We start from the raw sequence: 22837 nt of genomic DNA on the forward strand, positions 1-22837 counted from the left end.
GCGGCCTCGTGCCGCGGCGCCTTCTGGGAGTTGTAGTTTGCGCGCCGAGGAGGTGCCGTTTACACTCCCGCGAGCGTTAGTCCGGGGTGTGATGACTGTGAAACGAGAGATCCGTTTCTGGGTTGTGTGTGTTTAACCATCCTTAGTAACCGATGATATTTATGAAAATTAAAGAATAGCAAGTTATAAGTAATGAATTATTTCAGGTGGCGACTTAACACCTCCCTGGTGAAAAGGAATTGCCTGTTCTCGTTAATAAATTCCTGTAGAAGTTTAGAAATATTCAGAGACCTCTCAAAACCTGACGGAAACGGATTTCCCAGGAAGAGCGCTAGAAAACGCTACCATTAAAACACCTGGGACACCCCTCCCTCCCACACACACACACACACACACACACACACACACACAGTAGTAATGCCGTCTGGACTGCACCTCATTGCGCCGCACAACATAGTCGAAACTGGTTCTAATGTCCTTTCCTAAGTGCAAAATTTAGCCTTAGACTAATCCAAAATCGGATTTCGATCTTAATTTTTTTCACAGGAATCTCATTTATCGTAAATATGAGCTCCAGCAGAGTCCAAATGGTTTGAGTAGTTGGGAGTCAGTCAACTACAGAGCTAGTCAATCAACAGTTTTGACTTATTGCTTAAAAGAATATTGGAGGGGAAGTAATGAGATGGTCAATGATCGAATAAAATATTAAATATTTAGTAATAGTGACTTTCTATCTTATTGAAGCTAGTAGTCTTCAGCAGGGGAGTTCTGACAATCGCCAGATGCTTAGACAAGGCCCAGCTCTCATTTCTAAAACTGTGTTACCTACAAGCACCATAAAGTCCAGCGTTTTCCGGACTTACCCATAAGAGGGTTTCTAAAGAATAAATGTCCCTTAAAAAAAAATGCACTGTTTTTTGATTGCCAGATTCAGAGAGGAGAAAGATTTTGCCACTTCATTTTTCTGTTCTGCTATCTTCTAGAAAACACAAAAAGGCGAAAACCAAACCAAACCAAACTTTTTTTTTTTTTTTTAAAGAATACCTGATGCTGATACTGGTTGTCAGCAATGGGGACCAGACACTTAATATTTTATAATCAAGCACCAGTGATTTTCTTTTCCTCCAGAGAAATCCCAGCAAGCAGCTTGTTTCATGGGTCTCAAGGGAACAACAAATAACCCTCACAACTATCAACTGCCATTTCCCAAACTGCCACAGAATCTTCTAGGTCCAACATTCTGTCATTTCTGAGAAGAGATCATCTTCTAACACATTCTACTTGCTGTTTGAATAGTAATAGCAAGGCTAACCATTCCTCAGGAAGCACTCTATTGTGCTTTGATTTCATCAGTTGGCTGAGACAAAGGAGTCCAAGTCAGGGGAGAGCCAGAGGTCCAATTCACAGCTGCAAATGGGGCTTCGATTCTAATGGGTAGCAGCCAGCAGCTTTGCTTGATTTTCATAAACCTGAAGAGCCAGCAATAAGTTACTACCAGCCCCTGTACTTAAAGTTGTATAATCAGATTACAAAATGGAAGAAATACTTTCTTCTCTGACCAATGTGCTAGTATTCTAGCATGCATCAAAGATGAAAGACACTCAGTGTGAGTCTACTCAGCCAACCCAAAATACTTACAAAAATTCTCAGGTCTACTCCCAGCTGTGGAGGCAAATTTCCTACTGCTCTTCATTACAGGGAATAAAAATCCTCATGAAAATGGTCATAGCTTTTCCTGAAAGACTAGAATGAATTCCACACCAGGAAAGAAGTGAATAAGAAAAGGAGGGGAGGAAGGAGAAAAATAAAGGAAAACAGAGTTTTGTTTTTAAAAAGAAAGAAAGAAGAAATTAAGGCTCCATGCAGACTAAAGACTACCAAAATATACAAAACTGCACTTTGCAAAGACCAAAAAAAAAAAAAAAAATCCGCATTTTGGTTTGACCTTTTTTTGCTGTCTCAAATGGAACGTAATTATTCCCAACATACCCCAAAAGGTAAAAACATATTTTTCAGCCTCTCCCCTATGTAAAACAGAGATTCCCACAATGGCTTTAATCATGATGTTACATGTAATCATGCAATAATGGTGTTTGGTAACAGTATTTGGAAATAATCCTTGTAGCCAAAAGCTCACAGGCAGAGAGGGAGTTTATATGGAGGCAAAGACCACTTAAAGATATTTCTTAGAGGTGTTTTTCTACATAACCTATGTGCTTAAAATGAGTACTTTATTGTTCTAGAGTTAGAAGTTAGGGCAAAACAGAAGGCAAGATATTAAGGTTTTTTTATTTATATATATCTATATCTATACATATAGATATATCTTTGCCAATATTTTCAAGGGTTTAGCCAAATTTTCTCTACTTCTTCACTTACTTTTAATACTATTTCTTTTTATTTTTTCTCTTATTTACAGTTACAGGCAAACAACTCTTCTAAATTTTAGTTCCTTATTTTATTTCCTAGATTTTTACCTTACAGTATTCAGAAAGTTCTTACCAATTAGCCTGTTTTACTTAACTAAAGTGAGAATCCATATGCCTTTATCTTGTTAATTTCCAATTCGAAGTACGTTGCATTTTAAAAATACATTTTGATCTACTATAATCTGTCATCTCTATGGCAACTCCTGAGTCACCTCTTATGAGTAATTTTATTAATTTCTGCCAGGTTTTAGTTCTTTTAGTAAAGATATTAAGATGAAGAAAGACCTCAGTAACTGCTGATTGAAATGTCTCATTCTGGGAATCAGAGTACTTCACTTTGTCTTCAACAAATTCTCAAAATTTATAGACACTCTGGACCTTTCTGCTATAGGAAGAAGCTATTCCTCCTTTTATGATGGATGAAAAATGAGTGGAATATAGCTACAAGATGAATAAATAGTCCAATTATTTTCAGGTACCTATTAAAATAACACAAACTGAATGATTTTTTTCCCAATTCAATGGATAGCAGTGAGTACATATTTAAATAATTTTATTTATTATCTTGGAGTACAGATAGTATATTTACCTATTAGAAAATTTTAGTTTGTTTCCAAACCATATATAGAAATGAGATTTAGAAAACAGCTATTTACTTGTGAAATACTTAATACTTTTTAATTATGAAATTATTAACTAGCTTATATCCCAAAGTCAATCAGAACATTAAAAGATAAAATATTTTATTTTTACTAGCCTATGTGATTAATGTACTAGGATTGAGGAAGAGAAATACTACACAGAATTCACTAAGGTAGGCCAGCCTACAGTTACAGTTACGTGTGAGGTCATTTATGATGAGCAAATAATGGATTAGGTAACAATCAGGAAAATTCTGGAAGTTTGAGTTTGTGTGCTTACTAGCAACCACTTTCAACATTTCTGCAAAGCTAGAGAAGGTATCTTCTAATTTAAGTTTCTTTAAGAATTATCTATTGTGTAATATACTGTCGACAGGAGGTCAGTTTTAAAAGAATACTACTGATAGCCTGAAAGACTGGAAAAGAAATTCTTTTTCCCCCTTACACACTGATAGTTCTTATATTTGCATTCCTGCAATTCTTATATTAAAAAACATTGGATTAGCAGCAAGAGAGTTGAAAATGGCAGAAGTTGGGAATGACTGCTATTTCTTTTTTAATTCCACATGCATAAAGGTAAATATTATACAATTTACGGTACTTCACATACTTAAGCTTTTTAGTAGAATGAAGGAGGATATGGCAATAATTTGTATTGCTGAGTCAAATTTACTCTTTTACTGAAAAATACTTTGCATATTTAAAATCTGAAGTAAAAGCTTATCATGTATTTTTGACATACTGACTTTGAGGAAATTAAAATTATGTTATAGTTTCAAACATATTGAAAAAACATTATATGATACATCATACTGTTACAGTTAATATGATTCCAATCATGTTAATTCAAAAAGTTAAATTCAGCTATCAAACTTACTTTAATAAATCGAATTGATTCCCTATTTGAAATTCATTAACCCAGTTGCTGAATTTTTCCCGTTAACAGTCTAACAGCAAATATTTGATAATATGGAAAAAGGAAAAGAAATGTTATAAACAAATTAGCCAAATATGAATTCAGGTTTATAAATCTAAATGAGAAAAAGACATTAAAGAGATTAGGGGGTGCCTGGGTGGTTCAGTGGGTTAAAGCCTCTGCCTTCAGCTCAGGTCATGATCTCAGGGTCCTGGGATTGAGCCCCGCATCAGGCTCTCTGCTCAGCAGGGGCTTGCCTCCCTTCCCCTCTATCTCTACCTGCCTCTCTGCCTGCCTCTCTGCCTACTTGTGATCTCTGTCAAATAAATAAAATCTTTAAAAAAAAGAGAGAGAGATTAGGATTAATGGATCTCAACGAAACCAAATAAATGTAGAAATTTGGAGCTTCATGTTCATGCCTAAATGAAAGACACATTGTCTCTGATTTAAAGTATTTTATCTCTGCTAGGAAGCCTGAATGGAATCAATCTCTTTGACCATTTGAATTTGATTCACTTTTTTTTTTTTTAAATACAGTTAGCCACCTTACAGTACACATTAGTTTCAGATGTAGTGTTCAATAATTTATGTTTCCTATAACACACAGTGCTCACTTATTTGCCTGTCCTATTACGATTAAACCTAGAGATGTAAATAATAATGGAATTTATATTCTATGTATGCAGAGAGTTTTGTCTGTTTTACTGCTGTATCCCCAAGTACCCAGCACCATGATCGATAGGCGGTAAATTCTCAATAAATAAATGAATACATAACAATAATAACAGCAACCACAATACCTTCTTCATATAATTTTTACAATCTGTGAGGGAGGCATTTATTCCCTTTTTACAGATGAGGACACTGAAGCACACACAGGGTAAGGAATGTGTTAACTTTTGTTAATTATGGACAAATAATGGAACCAGGAATTCAAATACGGGTTTATCTAGCCTTGTCCAGTATCTTTTTTTTTTTTTTTTTTAAGATTTTATTTATTTATTTGACAGAGAGTGATCACAAGTAGGCAGAGAGACAGGCAAGGTGTAGGGGGAAGCAGGTTCCCCGCTGAGCAGAACGCCCAATGCGGGGCTCGATTCCAGGACCCTGGGATCATGACCTGAGCCGAAGGCAGAAGCCACTGAGCGACCCAGGAGCCCCCCTTGTCCAGTATTTTGTATTATGAGATCCACCTTTAAAAGGGGGAAATTGTGAAGACAGGAGTAAGAGGGTGAGAAAAAAATAAGAAAAAAACATGGAACATATATCAAAAGACAGAACTTCCTGGAATATTTTTATTGTATGTCATGCATCTCTCTGTCAGAAAGACAGCAGCCTGCAGCTTTTCCAAGTGTGGGCCTATGTGTAAAAGACATAGAATTAAAAAAAAAAAAAAAAAACAATGTAATAGCAGCCCATGAAAATAATCAACATCTGCTTTTGTTGGTATATGTACATATATTGGCACAACTGTTTATCTTATAGATCAAGGGTATAAAGGATATACATTTAATGTAGCATAATGTACTAATTACTTAAAATTCCACAGTAATATAAAGTTTAAGCTCCATTCACTTTCCCTGTAAAAACACACTTAACAATATCTCCAATAGACTAAGAAAACATTATCTAATAAAGATTGATTACTAGAGGTCATCTCCACCATTTGAAAATGGCTTGTGATTTTTAAACAAAACAAAAAACTGGCCTTTTCCAGAAAAAGAAATGAAATTGCTCTGTCACTGGATTGTGATCAAGAATATCAATGGTGTCATATATTTATTCTGAATCATATGGATTAACTGATAACAAAAAATAGCATTTTATCAGTGACTTGTTGCATGTTCTGCTATATTATATTCTCAGTCTCTGACTAAAATTAAACAAATTTGTTAAAATTTAGACTCATGACCTTATTTTGTAAAGTATTTTTTTGTGATTCTAATTTGATGTTATATTTTTCCTAATTAATTAGCAACTTACTGTTGTTGAAGATCAACACTACTACATTGAGTTTTCTATACTGTTTACTTTTTCCTTGCAGGGTTCCCAGTGCCGATTCCGACACTGCGAAGAGGCCCTTGGCAGTGACACTGTGTGCTCATTATGGAGAGAGGGGAAATGTTTAGATCCACTTTGCAGATTTAGACACATGGAAATGCAGGTAGAATTACTCACCATCATCGTATTTCTTAAAAGCATCTTCCTTCAATAAGACTGAGCTATGTACTCTTACAACACAATAGAGAAAAAAAAAATGATTCTTTCTTCCACTACTTAACTTTTAGGCATTTTGCATGCTGCTCAACTTAAATGCTTATAAAAAATGGTAGAGTGTATTTTAGAAATATCTACTGTATCTTTTACATAGCAGAGTTTAGAAATACTGAATCTCAGGAAACACACATGATCCTAAGTCAGTAATTGGGATAGTTTTGTCACATTGTGACAATGTGACAATGATATCACAACTATCACATTGTGATAGTTTTGTACTGTGTTGTAGCACATTGTGTTTGTTTTGAATGTGGTATCTGATCATTACATTTCCCCCACCTCTTTTGTCTAGCAAAACTGCAGCATTTCATGCTTCTGGGAAACTCAGCCTCTTGGTTGTGTGAAGATCAGTTGTATCTTTTATCACAGCAAACCTCGCAATATCAATGGATTATTTTTGCCACCAAGTAGCAGTGAGTATATTTTTTAAATAACATTCACATGACATATAATGTAGTTTTGGAATAGCAGCATAGAACGATACACTAAAGTATGGCAAAACGAGTGTGGTTTAATAGCCAGTGGATGGTTTGAGATGATTTTACCAAGAAATATAAGTTAAAGCTTAGAATGAGCCATCAAGTAGCCACAAGATGAAGTGAAGAAAGTAAGTTACATTTTCTCCATGCATATCTAAAGTGGACTTTACTCATCTGAACATGAAACGGCTACTGACCTCACTAGGCAGAGGGAAACTGTGTCTCTGCAAAGCGTCATACAGCTGGAGCCAAGCTTAGAGGTCACACCTTGCTGTTGATCCCTGGGGATGTGCAGAAACCTGTCTTACAGGTAGGGAGAGCAAGGGTATGCTCTGAGCTGCACACTTCAGCTTCTAGAAGAACAGCTATATATGTGGCTCTTTCTAAGCTTCAGCTGCGGAGAAAATGCAATCCCATTGCTGCCAAAACCCTGGCACAATTCAGTCTTCCTAGGTGGTACTGAGACTCTATTTTTTGGTGATCCTCGGCCTAGATTCTGGGAAGGGGCTACAAAAGAGACCATTCCCTCAACCAGTCAGTGGCAAGAAGCCTGTTTAAGAAGCTGGAACTTGTCAGGTTTCCCTGGTGCTATAGCTATAGCACTCTTCTGCTATGGCCCTCATATTTTTCAAGATGGAATCCTTCCAGAAACAAGCTTACAAGATATCAGTCCTTTGGGATCTGAAAAATTGGCTTCAGGTGATCCTTTGGCAAATGGTAAACATTAGGTCCCCTTATTATGTTCTTTTGGAAAACTCTGACCTCATGGTGTTCATCATATATACAATACCTTAATCAGTGATTCTCTTCCTCATTAGACTGTAAACATCATGAGGATGGAACTTATAACTAGTTTCCTTAGCAATCCTCTCCACAGTGTCTAGAGCACAGATGTTCAGTAAAACTGGATGAAGACATAGATGGATGGGGATGGTTAGATGACTACTGAAACTACTGGGGACCCACTGCAGGGAAAGTGATTGCACCTACTAACTGATTAACTTGGCTTCATTGGTCTTCACAGTGTAATTTTATTTTACCAGGAATGTTGTATTAAATTCCTTCTACTCCATCAATAGTTTGCTTCATAATGGTCTATGATAAAATTATCTATCTTTGGAACTAGTTCTTTCAGGACTAGAGGAAAACAGCCTGCACCTCTGGACAAAAGAAGGGTAGAATGTCTGTCCAACTGACAATGGCTTGGCTCCTCATTGTTAGAGCACCCGGGGCTAAGCTCTGTAGGGATGTATTTTATTATTCTAATTTTTAGACATAGAATCTGGTGCCCAAACATTACTTCTGGCTTTTCTGGAAGTCTTTTTTTTTTTTTTTTTTTTAAGATTTTACTTATTTATTTGACAGAGAGAGAGAGATCAATCGATCACAAGCAGGTAGAGAGACAGGCAGAGAGAGAGGGAGAAGCAGGCCCCCCGCTGAGCAGAGAACCCGATGTGGGACTCAATCCCAGGACCCTGAGATCATGACCCGAGCCGAAGGCAGAGGCCCAACCCACTGAGCCACCCAGGTGCCCCTTTTCTGGAAGTCTTAATTTCTTCAACAGGTATCAAGGCTGAGCCTGATTCTTAGAATAAGCTTTCCTCTCTCTCATAGGGTCAAGACTAGATCCAAGCCCTGGGACCAAACCCTACGCACTGTACTTCCATTGTAAGAGGGGTAAATGGGTTTTACAGGCTGCTAATATCCTGCTTTCTCACATCTCCTGTCCTCTACCTATAGGGCACAAGAGGAAACCCCACACACCCATCATCCCACCCTTCCACACACCCTCACCATGTCCACTTACCTGATCTGAATTCACTGGGACTGATGTCATTCTGCTCTTTATTTCCTTTGACCTCAGTTTGTCTTCGAACAATAAAAAACATTTCTATGTGTTTCTCATTTAGTTCTCACACTACTACTACAACAGTTCAGACACCAGATGGGTGGATTTTTTCCCACATCAATGATTTTTTCCAAGCAACTTTCTGCAACAACACCCAGGTGTCTTACAATTCAGTTCTAACAATACCAGGAGTTAGCACAGACCCCATGGGCTAAGGGCTCCAAAAGATTCTCCCTGCCACTACTTCAGATGTCAGTCGAGGGGGCTACTCAAACTTCTAACTGGCTACTAATTGGAGGCTCCCATGATCTCCCTCCTCAGATTCTATCATTTGCTAGAATAGCTCATAGAACTCGGGGAAACAGTTAGTTACATTTACCAGTTTATTATATAATACAGGATATCATAAAAGATGCAGATGAACAGCCAGATGAAGAGGTACATAAAACAAGGTCTAGAAGGATCCAGAGCACAGGAGCTCTGTTGTGGAGCTGGGTATGTGGATGTATGTGTTCACCAATTTGGAAGCTCTCCTAATCTCATACTTTTGGAATTTTTATGGAGACATAATTGATTATTAACTCAATATCCAGTCCTCTCCCCTTCCTGGAGCAAGGGAGAAAGGTGCTGAAATTTCCAAGCTTCTAATCATGGCTTGATTTTTCTGCAGACCATCACCGAAAGCCCACCCAGAGTCACCTCATTAGAACAAAGGACACTCCAATCACCCAGGAAATTCTGAGTTCTAGGTCAGAAACGAAGGTTAAAAACAAATATTAGAACAAAAGTTGTCCTGTTACTCTTGCTATTTAGGAAATTACAAGGCTTTTAGGAGCTCTGTGCCAGGAACTGGAGGCAGAGACCCCATATGTGTATTTTCTAGGATTTCACATCAGTGAATACCAGAAACCCCATCTCTCAAATGACTCACTCCTATCCTTATTTGGTTCCCTTTCATCTCACCCCTCCCCTACCTTCCATTATCAGCAGGGTTCTTTTTCAAATTCCTCAATGAACATTCCCTTCATATCCACAGCTAATGGAAGCGCTATTTCCTTCTAAGGATCCTACTTCTCCTGCAACACTCTCCAAATGGTGGCTGTTTTTACTTCCAGTTCCCAAGTAGCATTTGACCTGGAGGGGAGGTAGAAGGTTCCCTTGATCCTCATGGCCTTTTTCATGTTCTTTCTCTTCTCCCTAAAACCATTTAGCCTGCATCTAATGCCAAAATATTATATATAAAAAAAATATATATAATATATATATATATCATCATCACCCCTCAGTGTTGCTAGGTTTGTTTTTTGTTTGTTTGTTTGTTTTTGGGTGTTTTTTTGTTTGTTTGTTTGCCTCTGTTTACTTCCATCTGGGTCCCTTCTGGTTTTTCAGAAGTCTGAACTCCTGGCTCATTGCCCTCTAACAGTACTCCTATGTCAATTCTTGGTGATTTCAGTATATAAATATATGACATGCCCATCATGTTAGCCTCAGTTACTTGAACGCAATTCCTCCACTGATCTTATCTTCATCATCTCAGTCACTCCTTCTTAGTCATATCAAAGTGCTAATTACCATCCCCACCCCAGGATCTCAATTACATGCATTTCATCTTATGACCTATTTTTCTATTTCAATCTTTCCAGAATCCTGACGTAAACAAAGCTTCAAATCCACTGGGATCTCCAATTCATTAATTGTACCATCTTTTCACAATCCCTCACCCCCTGGACCTAAGTTCTGACACCATACTTTTTTTTTTTTTTTTTGACTGGCGCTCTATTTTCACTCTTCCTTGTTTCCTACTCAACTTCTTACATGTGGAATGTTCTAGGAGTTAGTCTTTGGTTCTCTTTTCCTCGCTATCTACTCCCTTGGTAATCTCATATCTCATATCCAATCTTTATTTTGTTCACTGATGAATCCCAAACAGCTAGACTAGTAACATAATATTATCTTTCACTAGTAGCCAATTCCACTCTGAGAAGTCCTGAGCAGTATGGAATAAAAACAAATAACTTTTTTCCTTCTGTCCAGACACATTTCTGTGCTCTAGGAAAAAGGATTCAGCTTCCAGACGGCAGGGAATTAATGAGCTTGTTCAAATTATGTATTGAACTGCCATATCATCTGTTCATTTCGAAAATTATCTCAACACCTCAGAAAGTATAATTTGATCTTTTGTAAACCTGATCTTTCCTACAGGATTTCCAGGAGTACCTATCTACCAAGATTCACATTAACCCAAACTAGGACCCATAAATCTTCTCCCCTTAAATGAAGATTGCATTATAAGGTTGTACCTTTATTAAAATCAACCTTTTTATGTTTCAGTAAGTGCATGGAATTGATAAATTCAAAGTGGAGTTATGACAGCTTTTTGATAGCAAAATAGAAGTACCAATTCACATACAGCACTGTGGAATTCATATATAATTTTGTCCCTTAGGTTAAAATAAAATAAAATTGAGACATTTAAATATACAACCTGTAAGAATTTCTAGGGCTTCTGCTCGAGGAATTGAGACCCATCGTGAATCGGAGCCATGGCAATGCTATCTAAGTCACCAGCTGTGCTCTCCCAGAATGAGGTGCTTGCCAAAAGCAATTTTTCAATAGTCGATTTGCCATTGTGTGTCTTCTTTAAGCACTAAGTGCAATTATCAAGAGTTCTACATTTTTTGTCTGAGAATATAAAACTGCCAGTTAGTCTTCCTGCAATTTAAACTTTAATCTGCTTGCAAATTAAAAGAGGTTTTGGACTCTTTTGAAAGAGACTTCATTTAAATATTGCTAAACCAGTCATTTAAAAAAGAAGCTTAATCCCTCTGGTTACCATGCTCAAGTTTAAAAGTAAATAACTGCAAAACCAAAAGATAATGCTAAGAAAACATAATTCAGTTGATATTTGGTGGACATCTGTGAATACATTTTATATTTTCTTTGCAGGCATGGCAGGTATGTATTCATTCTTTCATGGTATATGTGAGAGGTTAGTGTATTCAGACAAACTCTTGTTTGTGGTGAAACGTCTGAAGTTTTGCTAATGACTTTATTCAAAACACAGTTGCTCAAACACTGAAGCACATTCTCACCTTCTTGCCTAATTGCCATGTTATTCTATAATGAAAAACTGAACAGAATAATTTGATTCTTATTTTTTTTCTAAGTCAGTGTCTTAATGTACCTTGGATAGCTGACTATCTGGCCAGTTGAAATGAACTTTAGATCAGCTCACTTTAGAAAATCTAGCCTGAATAGATATATGTACATGATCTTTTTATTCTAAGTCTTGGCAAACCACTGCTTACTAGATGGTTCCTAAGTAGTTTAATAAACACTTCGTCTTGAATATTTGAGTTGGTAAGATAGATTAATTTTTTTTGTGGGGGGGGGAAATAATTGTTAATGGTTATAAGAGGGAGGAAAAACCTGTTCAGCTCAATTCTTTCCTTTTTTGGGGAGAGGGGGGTGAGTAGAGAAAATGCCATAAGCCACACAGTGGTGATGTTGGGATGTTTATCCTGACTAGACACTGTATCTGTTTGCATCTTTGGTCCAAAGTGCTTCTAACAGCAAGTACTGAAATGTCAGTTCTCTACACCTAACATTTGTTAGTTTCATTTGGGTCTGAGACCTCCACAGACTTGAGGATTGTATAAACTAAAATTTTATGATTTAATAAAAAATGAAGTAAGGTTACAAGAAACAAGAAAAATCTCATATTCAGTACTTTCAAATAATTTCTTATATTTCCTTGTGGCAGCACTATGTTGGGCACTTTGCATGCCTCCCCACAAAAACCTGCCAAATAGATACTATTAGCATCCCCATTACAGATGGGAAAACTGAGGCCTAGAGAAGCTAAGTATCTGAGGCACTGTACTTGAATTCAAACACAATTCTGTCTGACTCTAAGACTCTCTATGGCATTTCAAGGATATGTCATTTCTTTTGACCATTTTAAGACTCAACCATAAGACCTCCTCATCTGGCTTCTTCCTTTTGAGAGGCTAATTCTATTACCCTACCCTGCAGCCTTCTTTTTAAAGCTATTAAAATCCTTTGCATTTAATAGAAAACCCCTTTTTTTCCTCCTTTAATTTGTAGTAAACAGTGGACTTCTAGCATTTCTGAGTTATGTGTATTTCCATAAATAAGGTTTCCTCTTTCTCTTATTTTCTCCACTAATTTGTGGCCACACAGTGGAACCTCTTTTTTTTAGTCATCTGAAGCCCAGAAGCTGAGGTACCATCATCTGATGTTCACCTTATCTGGAGGTCCTCAGCTCTGACTTCCAATTATAATTACTGTGGGAGCTTAAAAAAACAGTAAAAACCAAAAATTAACAATAAAAACAACCAAAAAAAGTTCCCAGTCACCACCCAGACCACCAATCAAACCAATCAGTGTTAAGCCAGCCTTCAGTGTACTTTTTTACTGCAACATTTTATTTCAAAAAATTTTAAAAGAAAAGTTGCAAGAATAGTTCAATGAACACCCATCCCTGTGCTCTTAACCAGATGCACAAATAAAAATTTTGTCAAATTACTTTCTCTTTTCCCTATATGGTTGTTACATATATGTAAGTATTGTATTACATACATGTATATACTGTACCAATACATACTTATCCCCCCATTTTTGGAACCATTCAAGTATTAGTTGCAATTATTAGACATTTCATCCCTGAATACTTCTGTATATATCTTCCAAAATTATCTCCTGCATAAATACTCTATATACAACTATCATATATAGGAGGAAATCTAACAATAATATGATACTAGTGTCTGTTAGTCAATCTACAGTTTGTACTTTTCCAAATATGTTTATTATAGTAGGGCTTCTCAAAATTTAATATTCACAGAAATTACTCAGAGATCCAGTGAAACTGCAGTTTGATTCAGTATGTCCAGGCTGGGGCTTAAGTTTCTACATTTCTAACAAGCTGTCATGACAATGTGTTCTCAGAAGTATGGGTTGAAGAGCATAACCTTATAGCTATTTGTTTTGTTTTTTTCAATGCAGGATCCAATTAAGCATCATTTATTGCTTAGTTGTCATATCTCTTTAATATCTACATCTCTTTGTTTTTTTTTTTCTTTCATATTTTTGACATTTTAAAGAGTTTGGTCTAGTTGCTTTGCAGAATACCCTTTAAATTGAAATTAATGTTCATTTGTTTTCTGTTAATCAGTTTTAGATTAAATGTTTTTGGCAAGAACACTACAATATATTGTAAAATGTATGCAGGTGTTCTTAATGTCCCAATCAAAATATTGCATGAGGGTGTTCCCAAAGAATTAGTGAAAAGTGAAGAAAAAGAATTGGTGAGGAGCCTTTGCTCTGTGAATTATACAAAAATAATCACCAGTTTTACTCTTTCAAGCAAAGGGAAGAATAGTACCCGATTCCCAAAGAACGTGAATAAAAACAACTTATTTGGTTAAAAATAGCTAAATTATTCAATCAGAAGATTCTTATAACCTCCACGTTTTGCCTGTGCATTTGTGTTTTAGTTAGGAAGGGATTTATAGCAGGGAGTAGTGCATTATGGTGATGACATGCATGTCACCTAAGTGAAAAGAACTGGATTTTTTTTTTTTTTTGTGGAAAATTGACTAAGCAAAGACTATAGTGTTTATTCTAGAAATATCTGGACATACCAAGGCAGTATATCATATGGAATAAACAAGACTCTCTTGGTTGAAAAGTAATGATGTCCTGTTAACAGTTAAGAAACTCGTTCCCCTCCCTGTCCCCACTTCACCAAAATCAAAAACAAAAACAAAACAAAAAGCAGGATTTGCCAACTTCCAGAGAGCAAACATTCCTACCATGAATGATTTTGAGTTACCAATGTAACATCAATAGGCTTGCAAAATAGCAACTGGTTCTCATTTGCTGATCTGAGCCCACTCCAGCACACCTCTGATTTTAAGAAGACAGACCCACCTCAATTGGATTTAAGGGAAAACTAGAAATTATTAGCTCATATAACTGAAGACATAAGCCCAGAGCTGACCTCAACCCCCGCTGGATCCAGGGCTTCCTTCACCAACTCTTGGCTCTGCACTTCTTGCCATTCATATGTGGGGGTTGCCCGAGAAGCTCACATCTGGATCTTGGAGGCAGAATAAGCAAGGATGGAGAACCCTGAGTCAGACTGGGTTAAAATCTTAGTTTGCCAATAACTTCCCAATAACCTTGGGCAATGTAATACCTCTGTGGCCCAGTTTTTTCATCTGTATAATAGAGACAGTAATAACTATGTCATGAGGTTGTTTTGGATATTTGATGTATTAATATCTAATAGTTTAGATATCGGCCAGAATACCTTGTGAAGAGTAAGCACTCAGTAGTCTCATCATCATCATCTTCATCATCATCATCATCATCATTTTAAATTAACCTCTAAAGAAAGAAATCTTTTTCAAGCTAAAGCCTTAACACTGAACCTCATCTAATGACACAGGAAACATATTCATATTCATAAAATAGCTAATCCTGAGGTCTAGGATGTCATCATCACTCAAATTAAATGGATGGAAGATGTGGAAAATTTTCCCAAAGGAAAACTAATGTTCTTTCCTCAAATGAGGGAAGAAATGACTATGCAGCAAACAAAGACACTGATGTTACTACATAATATTAAAAAAATCTTTTTCCAAAGTGTTAGATGAAATATAACTGATCACACCAAAATTGGTCTTAATGGCATGGAACTATGCTTTGGGTAGAAAAGGTGACCAAAATGATCTATTTCTATAAATTCATAGAAAATACATTACAGTACTTCTTTGAAATGCAAATCCCATGGGAAAGTTATAGTAAAACAGCAAAGGTATAACTATAAGTATCAAAACTCTTAGCACACCATTGTTTTAACCATATTAGAGAAGGTAAATTCTATGAAGTTTTTTTTTTGTTTTTTGTTTTTTTTTGCATTGCTTGATTACCAAGAAATTCACCTGAATTATTTGTTCCATATTTTAACTGGATAATTTCTGATCACTATATATGCTGTTTTTCCTATACTGTAACTTTCTTCTTCTGAGGTATATTTTAATACCCTCAATGGAAAGGTATAATGAACTTTGGTCTTTATTTTTGATGAACTATTCCTTAAAACACATTTTTTTTTAAAAAAAGATTTTATTTATTTATTTGACAGAGATCAAAGGTAGGCAGAGAGGCAGGCAGAGAGATAGGGGAAGCAGGCTCCCTGCTGAGCAGAGAGCCCAATGTAGGGCTCGATCCTAGGACCCTGAGATCACGACCTGAGCCGGAGGCAGAGGCTTAACCCACTGAGCCGCCCAGGCACCCCTCCTTAAAACATTTTTGATTAGACTCATCATAAATTTAAATAGTTGCAAAAGTTCCAACATTTTATCAATATTGACACCTCGCAATTAAAATTTAATTGCCATATGATTTGATACTCATTATATGTTTTTTAAAATTTAAAAATGATCTCAATCCAAATTCATATGGGTCTTAAAATTTATGTAGAAATTCGAAGAGCCAAGAACAGTCAAGTCTGCTTGAAGAACAAGAAAATGATAGCACTTGTTTAACCAGATATCAGGGCCTACAGAGTGGTAGAGATTAGAAGAGTGTCCTATTCACCAAGGGCTAGCCAAATTAACAAATGGAATAGAGTGAGAAGCTGGAGATCCCTGCAGAGATGGATACCTGATTTATAACAGCTCCGATCAATAGGTAAAGGATGATCTTTTCAGTTAATGAGGGGAGAATGAATTCCTCTGACACCAAAGATAAAAATCAATTCTAGGTAAATTATAAGCCAAAATATAAAAGGTCAATCTTTAAAGGTTTCAGAAGGCAATAAGGACACAAAAAGTATTAACTATTAAAGAAAGGGTGTATAAATTTGGATACATTAAAATAAAAATTTGTGGGGCACCTGGGTGGCTCAGTGGGTTAAAGCCTCTGCCTTCAGCTCAGGTCATGATCTCAGGGTCCTGGGATCGAGCCCCACATCAGGCTCTCTGCTCAGCGGGGAGCCTGCTTCCTTCTCTCTCTCTGCCTACTGTGATCTCTGTCTGTCAAATAAATAAATAAAATCTTTAAAAAAAAATAAAAATAAAAAAAATAAAAATTTGTATTCACCAAAAACACCACTGAAGAATGAAAAGCCATAGAAGGGAAGAAAATATCTGCAGCATCTGTTGTTACATGACTGCAACAAAGACTTGAATTCAATATTTGAAGAAAAATCAAAAGACAGAGAATCTGGAGAACCTAATGAAACCGGTTTCTCTGTTTAGGCATTATCGGCATTCAGGCTGGATAGTTCTTTGCGGTGGTGGCGGTGAGGTGGTGTTAGGAGCGTCGATGGGGACTATCCTACGCATTATAGGAGGTTTAGCAGCATTTTTGGCTCTTACCCTTGAGACGGCAACAGCATCTTCCTAATTGTGACAACGAAAAATACACCCAGCCATTGCCAAATGTTTCCTAGGGGAAAGGAGTAAAATCATCTCTGGTTGAGAGCCACTGTGCTAGGACATGTCGAGAAAGCGTAAACAAGATTTTGAAAAATAAGAAATCCAAATGTCAACCAACAAATGAAAATGTGATCAATTTATTAGTAATCAAGGAAATGCAAAAGGAAGTCACTTTGAGATACTAAGCACACCCATTATCTTGGCAAAAAGTTTAAATCTACCCACTGTTGGTAAAACAAAGGGTATTAGGAATTCTTGGGCACTGCAGTTAGTTTAAACTGAAACAGGCACTTGGAAAAACAGTCTAGTGTGATCTCATCAAGAAAAAGTTAGACATAATTTAGGCCAACCAACTTTGTTTTTTAGGCATATATCCTAGAAAAATTCATTCCCATGTGTACTTGAATACATGTAAAAGAATGTTCACGGCACCTTTTTTTGGTAATGACCAAAGGCTTGAAATAACCTATATGTTCAATAATAGCGTGATATATAAATAAATTGTGGCACATTCATTCAATGGATACTATAAAGTAATGAAAATAAATGAATAAAAGAAATACGCAAGCAAGGATGCATCTCAGAGTTAACATGTTGCAAGATGGAAGACAGAAAAAAGAACACATACTCCTGATTCCATTTATAAAATGTTCAAAAATAAGCCAAATTAGGGGCACCTGGGTGGCTTAGTGGGTTAAGTCTCTGCCTTCGGCTCAGGTCTTGATCTCAGGGTCCTGGGATTGAGTCCCACATCAGGCTCTCTGCTCAGCGGGGAGCCTGCTTCCCCCGCCCCCCGCCTGTCTTTCTGCCTACCTGTAATCTCTCTCTCTCTCTGTCAAAAAAAATTAATTAAATAAATAAATCTTTAAAAAATAAGCAAAATTAAGCTTTAGTTTTAGAGATGCAGACCTAGTAGTGAAGCTCTAAGAAAAACGACAAAGTGATTATTAGAAATCAGGATGAAGATACTTATTGTGGACAATGGAGAAGGAAAGTGATATAAAGTGCTGAAGACAGGAACTATTACTTCTTGACATAAGTGTTGACTTTGTGATGTTCATTACATTGCATATTTTATGATTTGTGCGCACTTCTGTACATGTGTTATATTTGACAGTTTTCAAAGGGTAATAAATACTTTAAACGTTTCTTTAAAAATTAAAAGAAAACTTTCCTTTTCTTAAAACTACTATTTTCATTTTCTTCCTTCACAATTTTTTTAAGACTTCGTCCATTCCTTTGAGAGAGGGAACACAAGTGCATGAGGGGCGGATGGGGCAGAGAGAGAAGGAGAAGCAGACTCTCCTCTGACTGGGGAGCCTGACATGAGGGTACATGCCATCACCCAAGATCATGAGCTGAGCCAAAGTCTGATGCTTTGGCAACTGAGCCACCCAGGCACCCCTACTCTTTCACATGTTTATCCTAAACTAGTATCTTTACGCTTGAGTTTATTGATCCACCTATCACATTTAAGTATAATAAAAATGTACATATAAGTTGAAATCTAAATTTTTGTTTTATTTTCTATGACAGTAAGGCTCCACACTATGAAATCTCATAGTCACTAACACATTTTAAAACATATTTCCTTAGGATTGTTATTATTACAGTTATTATTAATACATAATTTATTAAAACAACATAATTATGCCGCTGATAAATAATTACTGCACATAAGAGTAGACTTTTATTGGAAAGGTATCTATTAATGAGCTAATGATCAAAATTATTCCCATCTGTTTATGAAACAGAAAGGCATATAGCTAAAAGTAATATCGAGAGCTAGCATATTATCCTAACTTTTCTAAGAGAGTGAGGAGATAGTTAATATTTTATAAGCTGAAATAAAGTAAGGCCTGATTTTAATAACATTTCACAACATTATTTGATAAAATGGGTTTTAACTACCCGATGGAATAACACTCAATTGGAAGAAAATAATTTCAAAATATTTTTTTTTTAAATATTTTATTTATTTATTTGACAGAGAGGGATCACAAGTAGGCAGGGAGGCAGGCACAGAGAGAGAGAGAGAGAGAGAGAGGAGGAAGCAGGCTCTCCGCCGAGCAGAGAGCCCGATGTGGGACTCGATCCCAGGACCCTGAGATCATGACCTGAGCCGAAGGCAGCGGCTTAACCCACTGAGCCACCCAGGTGCCCCTCAAAATATTTTTTATGCATGGGTTTTTTCTAAGATAGCATGAATAATTTGGCAGTCCTGTAAATAATTACACCTGAATTTAAAAAATTGTGATTGTAGGTTGATGTTCAAAAATGTATCATAAGGAGCTTTACAGATATACTCCTCAGTTAAACAGTAATAGTTGATGCAAGTTATATATTAAACAAAAAGTAAAGTGTCTGGAAATTGTCCTAAGGGCACAAAGCAAGAATTTATTTAAAAAATCTATTCAGGGCACCTGGGTGGCTTATTCAGTTAAGCATCCAACTGTTGATTTTGTCTCAGGTCATGATCTCAGGGTCATGAAACTGAGTCCCCCATCAGGCTCCATATACAGCGCCGACAGTGTGGAGCCTACTTAAGATTTTCTCTCTCCCTCTCCTTCTGCCCCACGCCCCGGACTTGAGCGTGGTCTCTCTCTCTCACTCACTAAGAAATAAAAAGAGAAAGAAAGGAAGGAAAGAGAGAAAGAAAGGAAAATCTATTAAATATCAGAACAACAAATCTTGGGATGCCTGGGTGGCTAAGTCAGTTAAGTGCCTGCCTTCAGTTTAAGGCATAATCCTGGAATTTTGGGATTGAGTCTCACATTGAGCTCCCTGCTCAGTGGGGATCCTGCTTCTCCCCCTGCTGGTTGCTCCCTCTACTTGTGCTCTCACAAAAATCTTATTTTAAAAAGCAAAAAAAGAACAGCCTGTCTGTGGTATTCGAGTAACCACCCACTCCTCTCCCACCCCCAGTACAGTGTGAAAGAAGTTCTACTCTATGTGGGTTGAGCCAAGAACACAGGGTGCACTCTACCTCCACCTCCCTACTGGGGACTATGGTATCTTCCTGGGAGGAGCAGGCAGCTAGGACTTACAGCTTCATGTTGAAGAACTGTATTTTTCAGGCAAGAGAGGCTAAGAGTTCTGGGTCTTCTATCCAGGACTACTCATAGAGCAGAAGTTCCATTACAGAGGTAGCAGGCAGAGAATAACAAGCCCAACTGCCAGAAAGGGGCAAACCATAAATATCAGAGGTTACCAACCCTGCCCAGTGCCTGCTTATAAAGCAGGGGTATCACTCCAAGAGAAGTGAGTGACTGTCCCTGTTCCCAATAATGGCAATGAGGTTTTGCTTGAGCAAGAGAGATAAGCTGTAGGGGCAGAGAACTCTGAAGCTCTCCAAAAGAGATCTGAATTTATCTGGAACAGAACAGAGTATGGGGAAGTTTATCATGGCATTCTAGAAAACAGTGGAGAGTTTGGGGGTAAGCAGTGATGAAGAGACTGGTAGCTCCATGAGAGCAACAAGCTAAACGATAGACCAGATAAGAGTTGACCAAATACAACCAAGGGAAGGGTTAAGAAGAGCTGTCCTGAGATTGGAACATACTTGAAAGATTGGCCTCAAAGACTACCTCTGCAAAGGGATCAGAACTTAACTGAATCAAATGGTGAAGCAGTTTATGCCCCAGTGGACTGATGGAAACAACAGAGGAATCAACCCGCAAGTAATGGAGTCTGACAGCTGGGAGTGAAACCAACAGAGGTAGATAGCTTAACAGAGAAACCAGGGAACGAGACAAAGAGAGTACTGGTGGAACCATTGTCATCCATGGATTTATCCAGCCTGCATCCTCTGAGGAGTGACATCAGGTGCTGCAAACTGTGGGAGGAAAAGAGATTTTTTAAAAAATAGTTCAACGAAGTCATTAAAATATTAAAAATCAAACAACAAAAATCCTGAGGCTAGGGGTAAGAAATCAAGATCCAGAGTTGCTACAATACATTGTCCAAACTGTCCAGTTAAAAAAAAAATGAATAGGAATTTATGAGACATACAAAGAAGCAAGAAAGTGTAACCCATACACAAGAAATAAATGTAGGCAACAAAATGCCTTGAGATGGCTTGGGTGTTAGAGCTAGCAAACATAATTTAAGCAGTTATAATATGTTTGAAGACATACAGAAAACCATGCTTGATGTTAAGGTAGGTATAATGACAATGTCTCAATAAATAGAGAATATCAATAAATAGATACAAACTGAACAGTATAATAACTGAAAAAAATATTAAAGGGCTCAACAGGTTTGGGATGACAAAAGAATCAGCAAACTTTAAAAATAGAATAGAGATTATACAGTCTGAAAAAGAGAGAAAACAGAAATAATGGTTGAAAATTCCCTAAATTTGATGAGAAATATTATCTACATGTTCAAGAAACAACAAATTCTAAGTAGGATAAGTCCAAGGATATATGCATCCAGACACATCATAGTTAAAAGGTTAAATGCCCAAAACAAAAGCAAGTTTTGGAAAAGAACAAAATAAACATGATTAGTCACATATAAAGGAACCTCAGCAAGATTAACAGCTGATTTCTCAGACATGTTGTAATCCAGAAGGCAGTAGGAGGGCATATTCAAAGTACTGAAAGGAAAAAAAATATATATATATATACACACTTGCATTTGTATATAATTGTATTTTTGAGTCTGTAACATTTATGCTCTTATTGCCAAATATATTACATTTCTAAATGTTAGAAAGGAGGCATCTAAAGGAGGCATCTGAGAGCAAACCTATATTATGGTAAGGACATGATACCAGGTGGTGACTCAAATCCAAAGGAATAAATGAATAGAATCAAGAATGATAAATAAGAAGGTTAATATAACAAACCCTATAGATACACATTTTCTCTTCCTTCTCTCAGCTTCTTTAAAAAATACAAAACTAAAGTAATATAACAATGTATTTTTGGGTTTGTAACACATGTAGATAGAACAACAGCAGCACAAATTGGGAGGGGTGGAAGAAGGAATAGAGCTAGATAGGAATAACCTTATTATCTCTAGCAGGAATTAAATAATATAAATCTGAAGTATATTTTGCAAAGTTAGGAACTATATGGTAAGTCCTAGAGCAACTCCCCAGAAGATACCTTTAAAAATATGGAAAAATCATAAAAATAATTAAAATGTTACACTAAAAAATATGGAGGAACAAAAAAGAATACAGCAAGTAAAATGACCGATAAAAATTCAACTATATCAATAATAACATTGAATGTGATTTGATTAAAATACAATAAAAAGGCAGACATTACCAGATTAAAAATAAGGATTCAACTATATGTTATCTGTAGAAGATACACTTTAGATTTAAATAAACAAATAAGTTGAAAGCGAAGAATGAAAAAAGATACCCTATGCAAACAATTACAAACTACAAGGAAACAGAAGACTTGAGCAACTATAAAATAACACAACCAAACAGACATCTATATATTATTCCTTGCAACGATAACAATACACTTATTTCTCAAGTGCAAATGAAACAGTATCCAGGATAAACTATATATTAGGCCATAAAATAAGCTTTAATAAATTTGGAATTATAGAAATCATACAATGCATGTTCTCCAAACATAATGGAAATAGAAATCACTAAGAGAAAAAAATAATGGGAAATCCACAAATATGTAGAAATTAAACAACATATCTATAACCAACCAAGAAATTATAAGGAAGATTAGCCAATGCTTTGAGATGAATGAAAATGAAGGAACAGCATACTAAAACTCATGGGATTCAAGCAAAACT

The 22837-nt window shown here is 36.5% G+C and overlaps 1 protein-coding gene across 5 annotated transcripts in view; it reads left to right on the forward strand.

The window, feature by feature from the left end:
• The first annotated feature begins 2824 nt into the window (after positions 1-2824).
• Positions 2825-22837, forward strand: part of C6H12orf50 (chromosome 6 C12orf50 homolog) — a 36551-nt gene continuing 16538 nt past the window's right edge. For 3 of the 5 annotated variants that reach the window (XM_032345589.1, XM_032345590.1, XM_032345591.1), the window contains exons 1-3: positions 3401-3646; positions 6031-6150; positions 6556-6676. In XM_032345589.1, the coding sequence (XP_032201480.1) occupies positions 3593-3646; positions 6031-6150; positions 6556-6676 (295 nt within the window). In that variant the 5' untranslated portion in view covers positions 3401-3592. The other 2 variants (XM_032345593.1, XM_032345592.1) reach the window with 2 other exon arrangements.

The sequence above is a fragment of the Mustela erminea genome, chromosome 6, assembly GCF_009829155.1.
Source record: "Mustela erminea isolate mMusErm1 chromosome 6, mMusErm1.Pri, whole genome shotgun sequence".
NCBI lineage: Eukaryota > Metazoa > Chordata > Mammalia > Carnivora > Mustelidae > Mustela > Mustela erminea.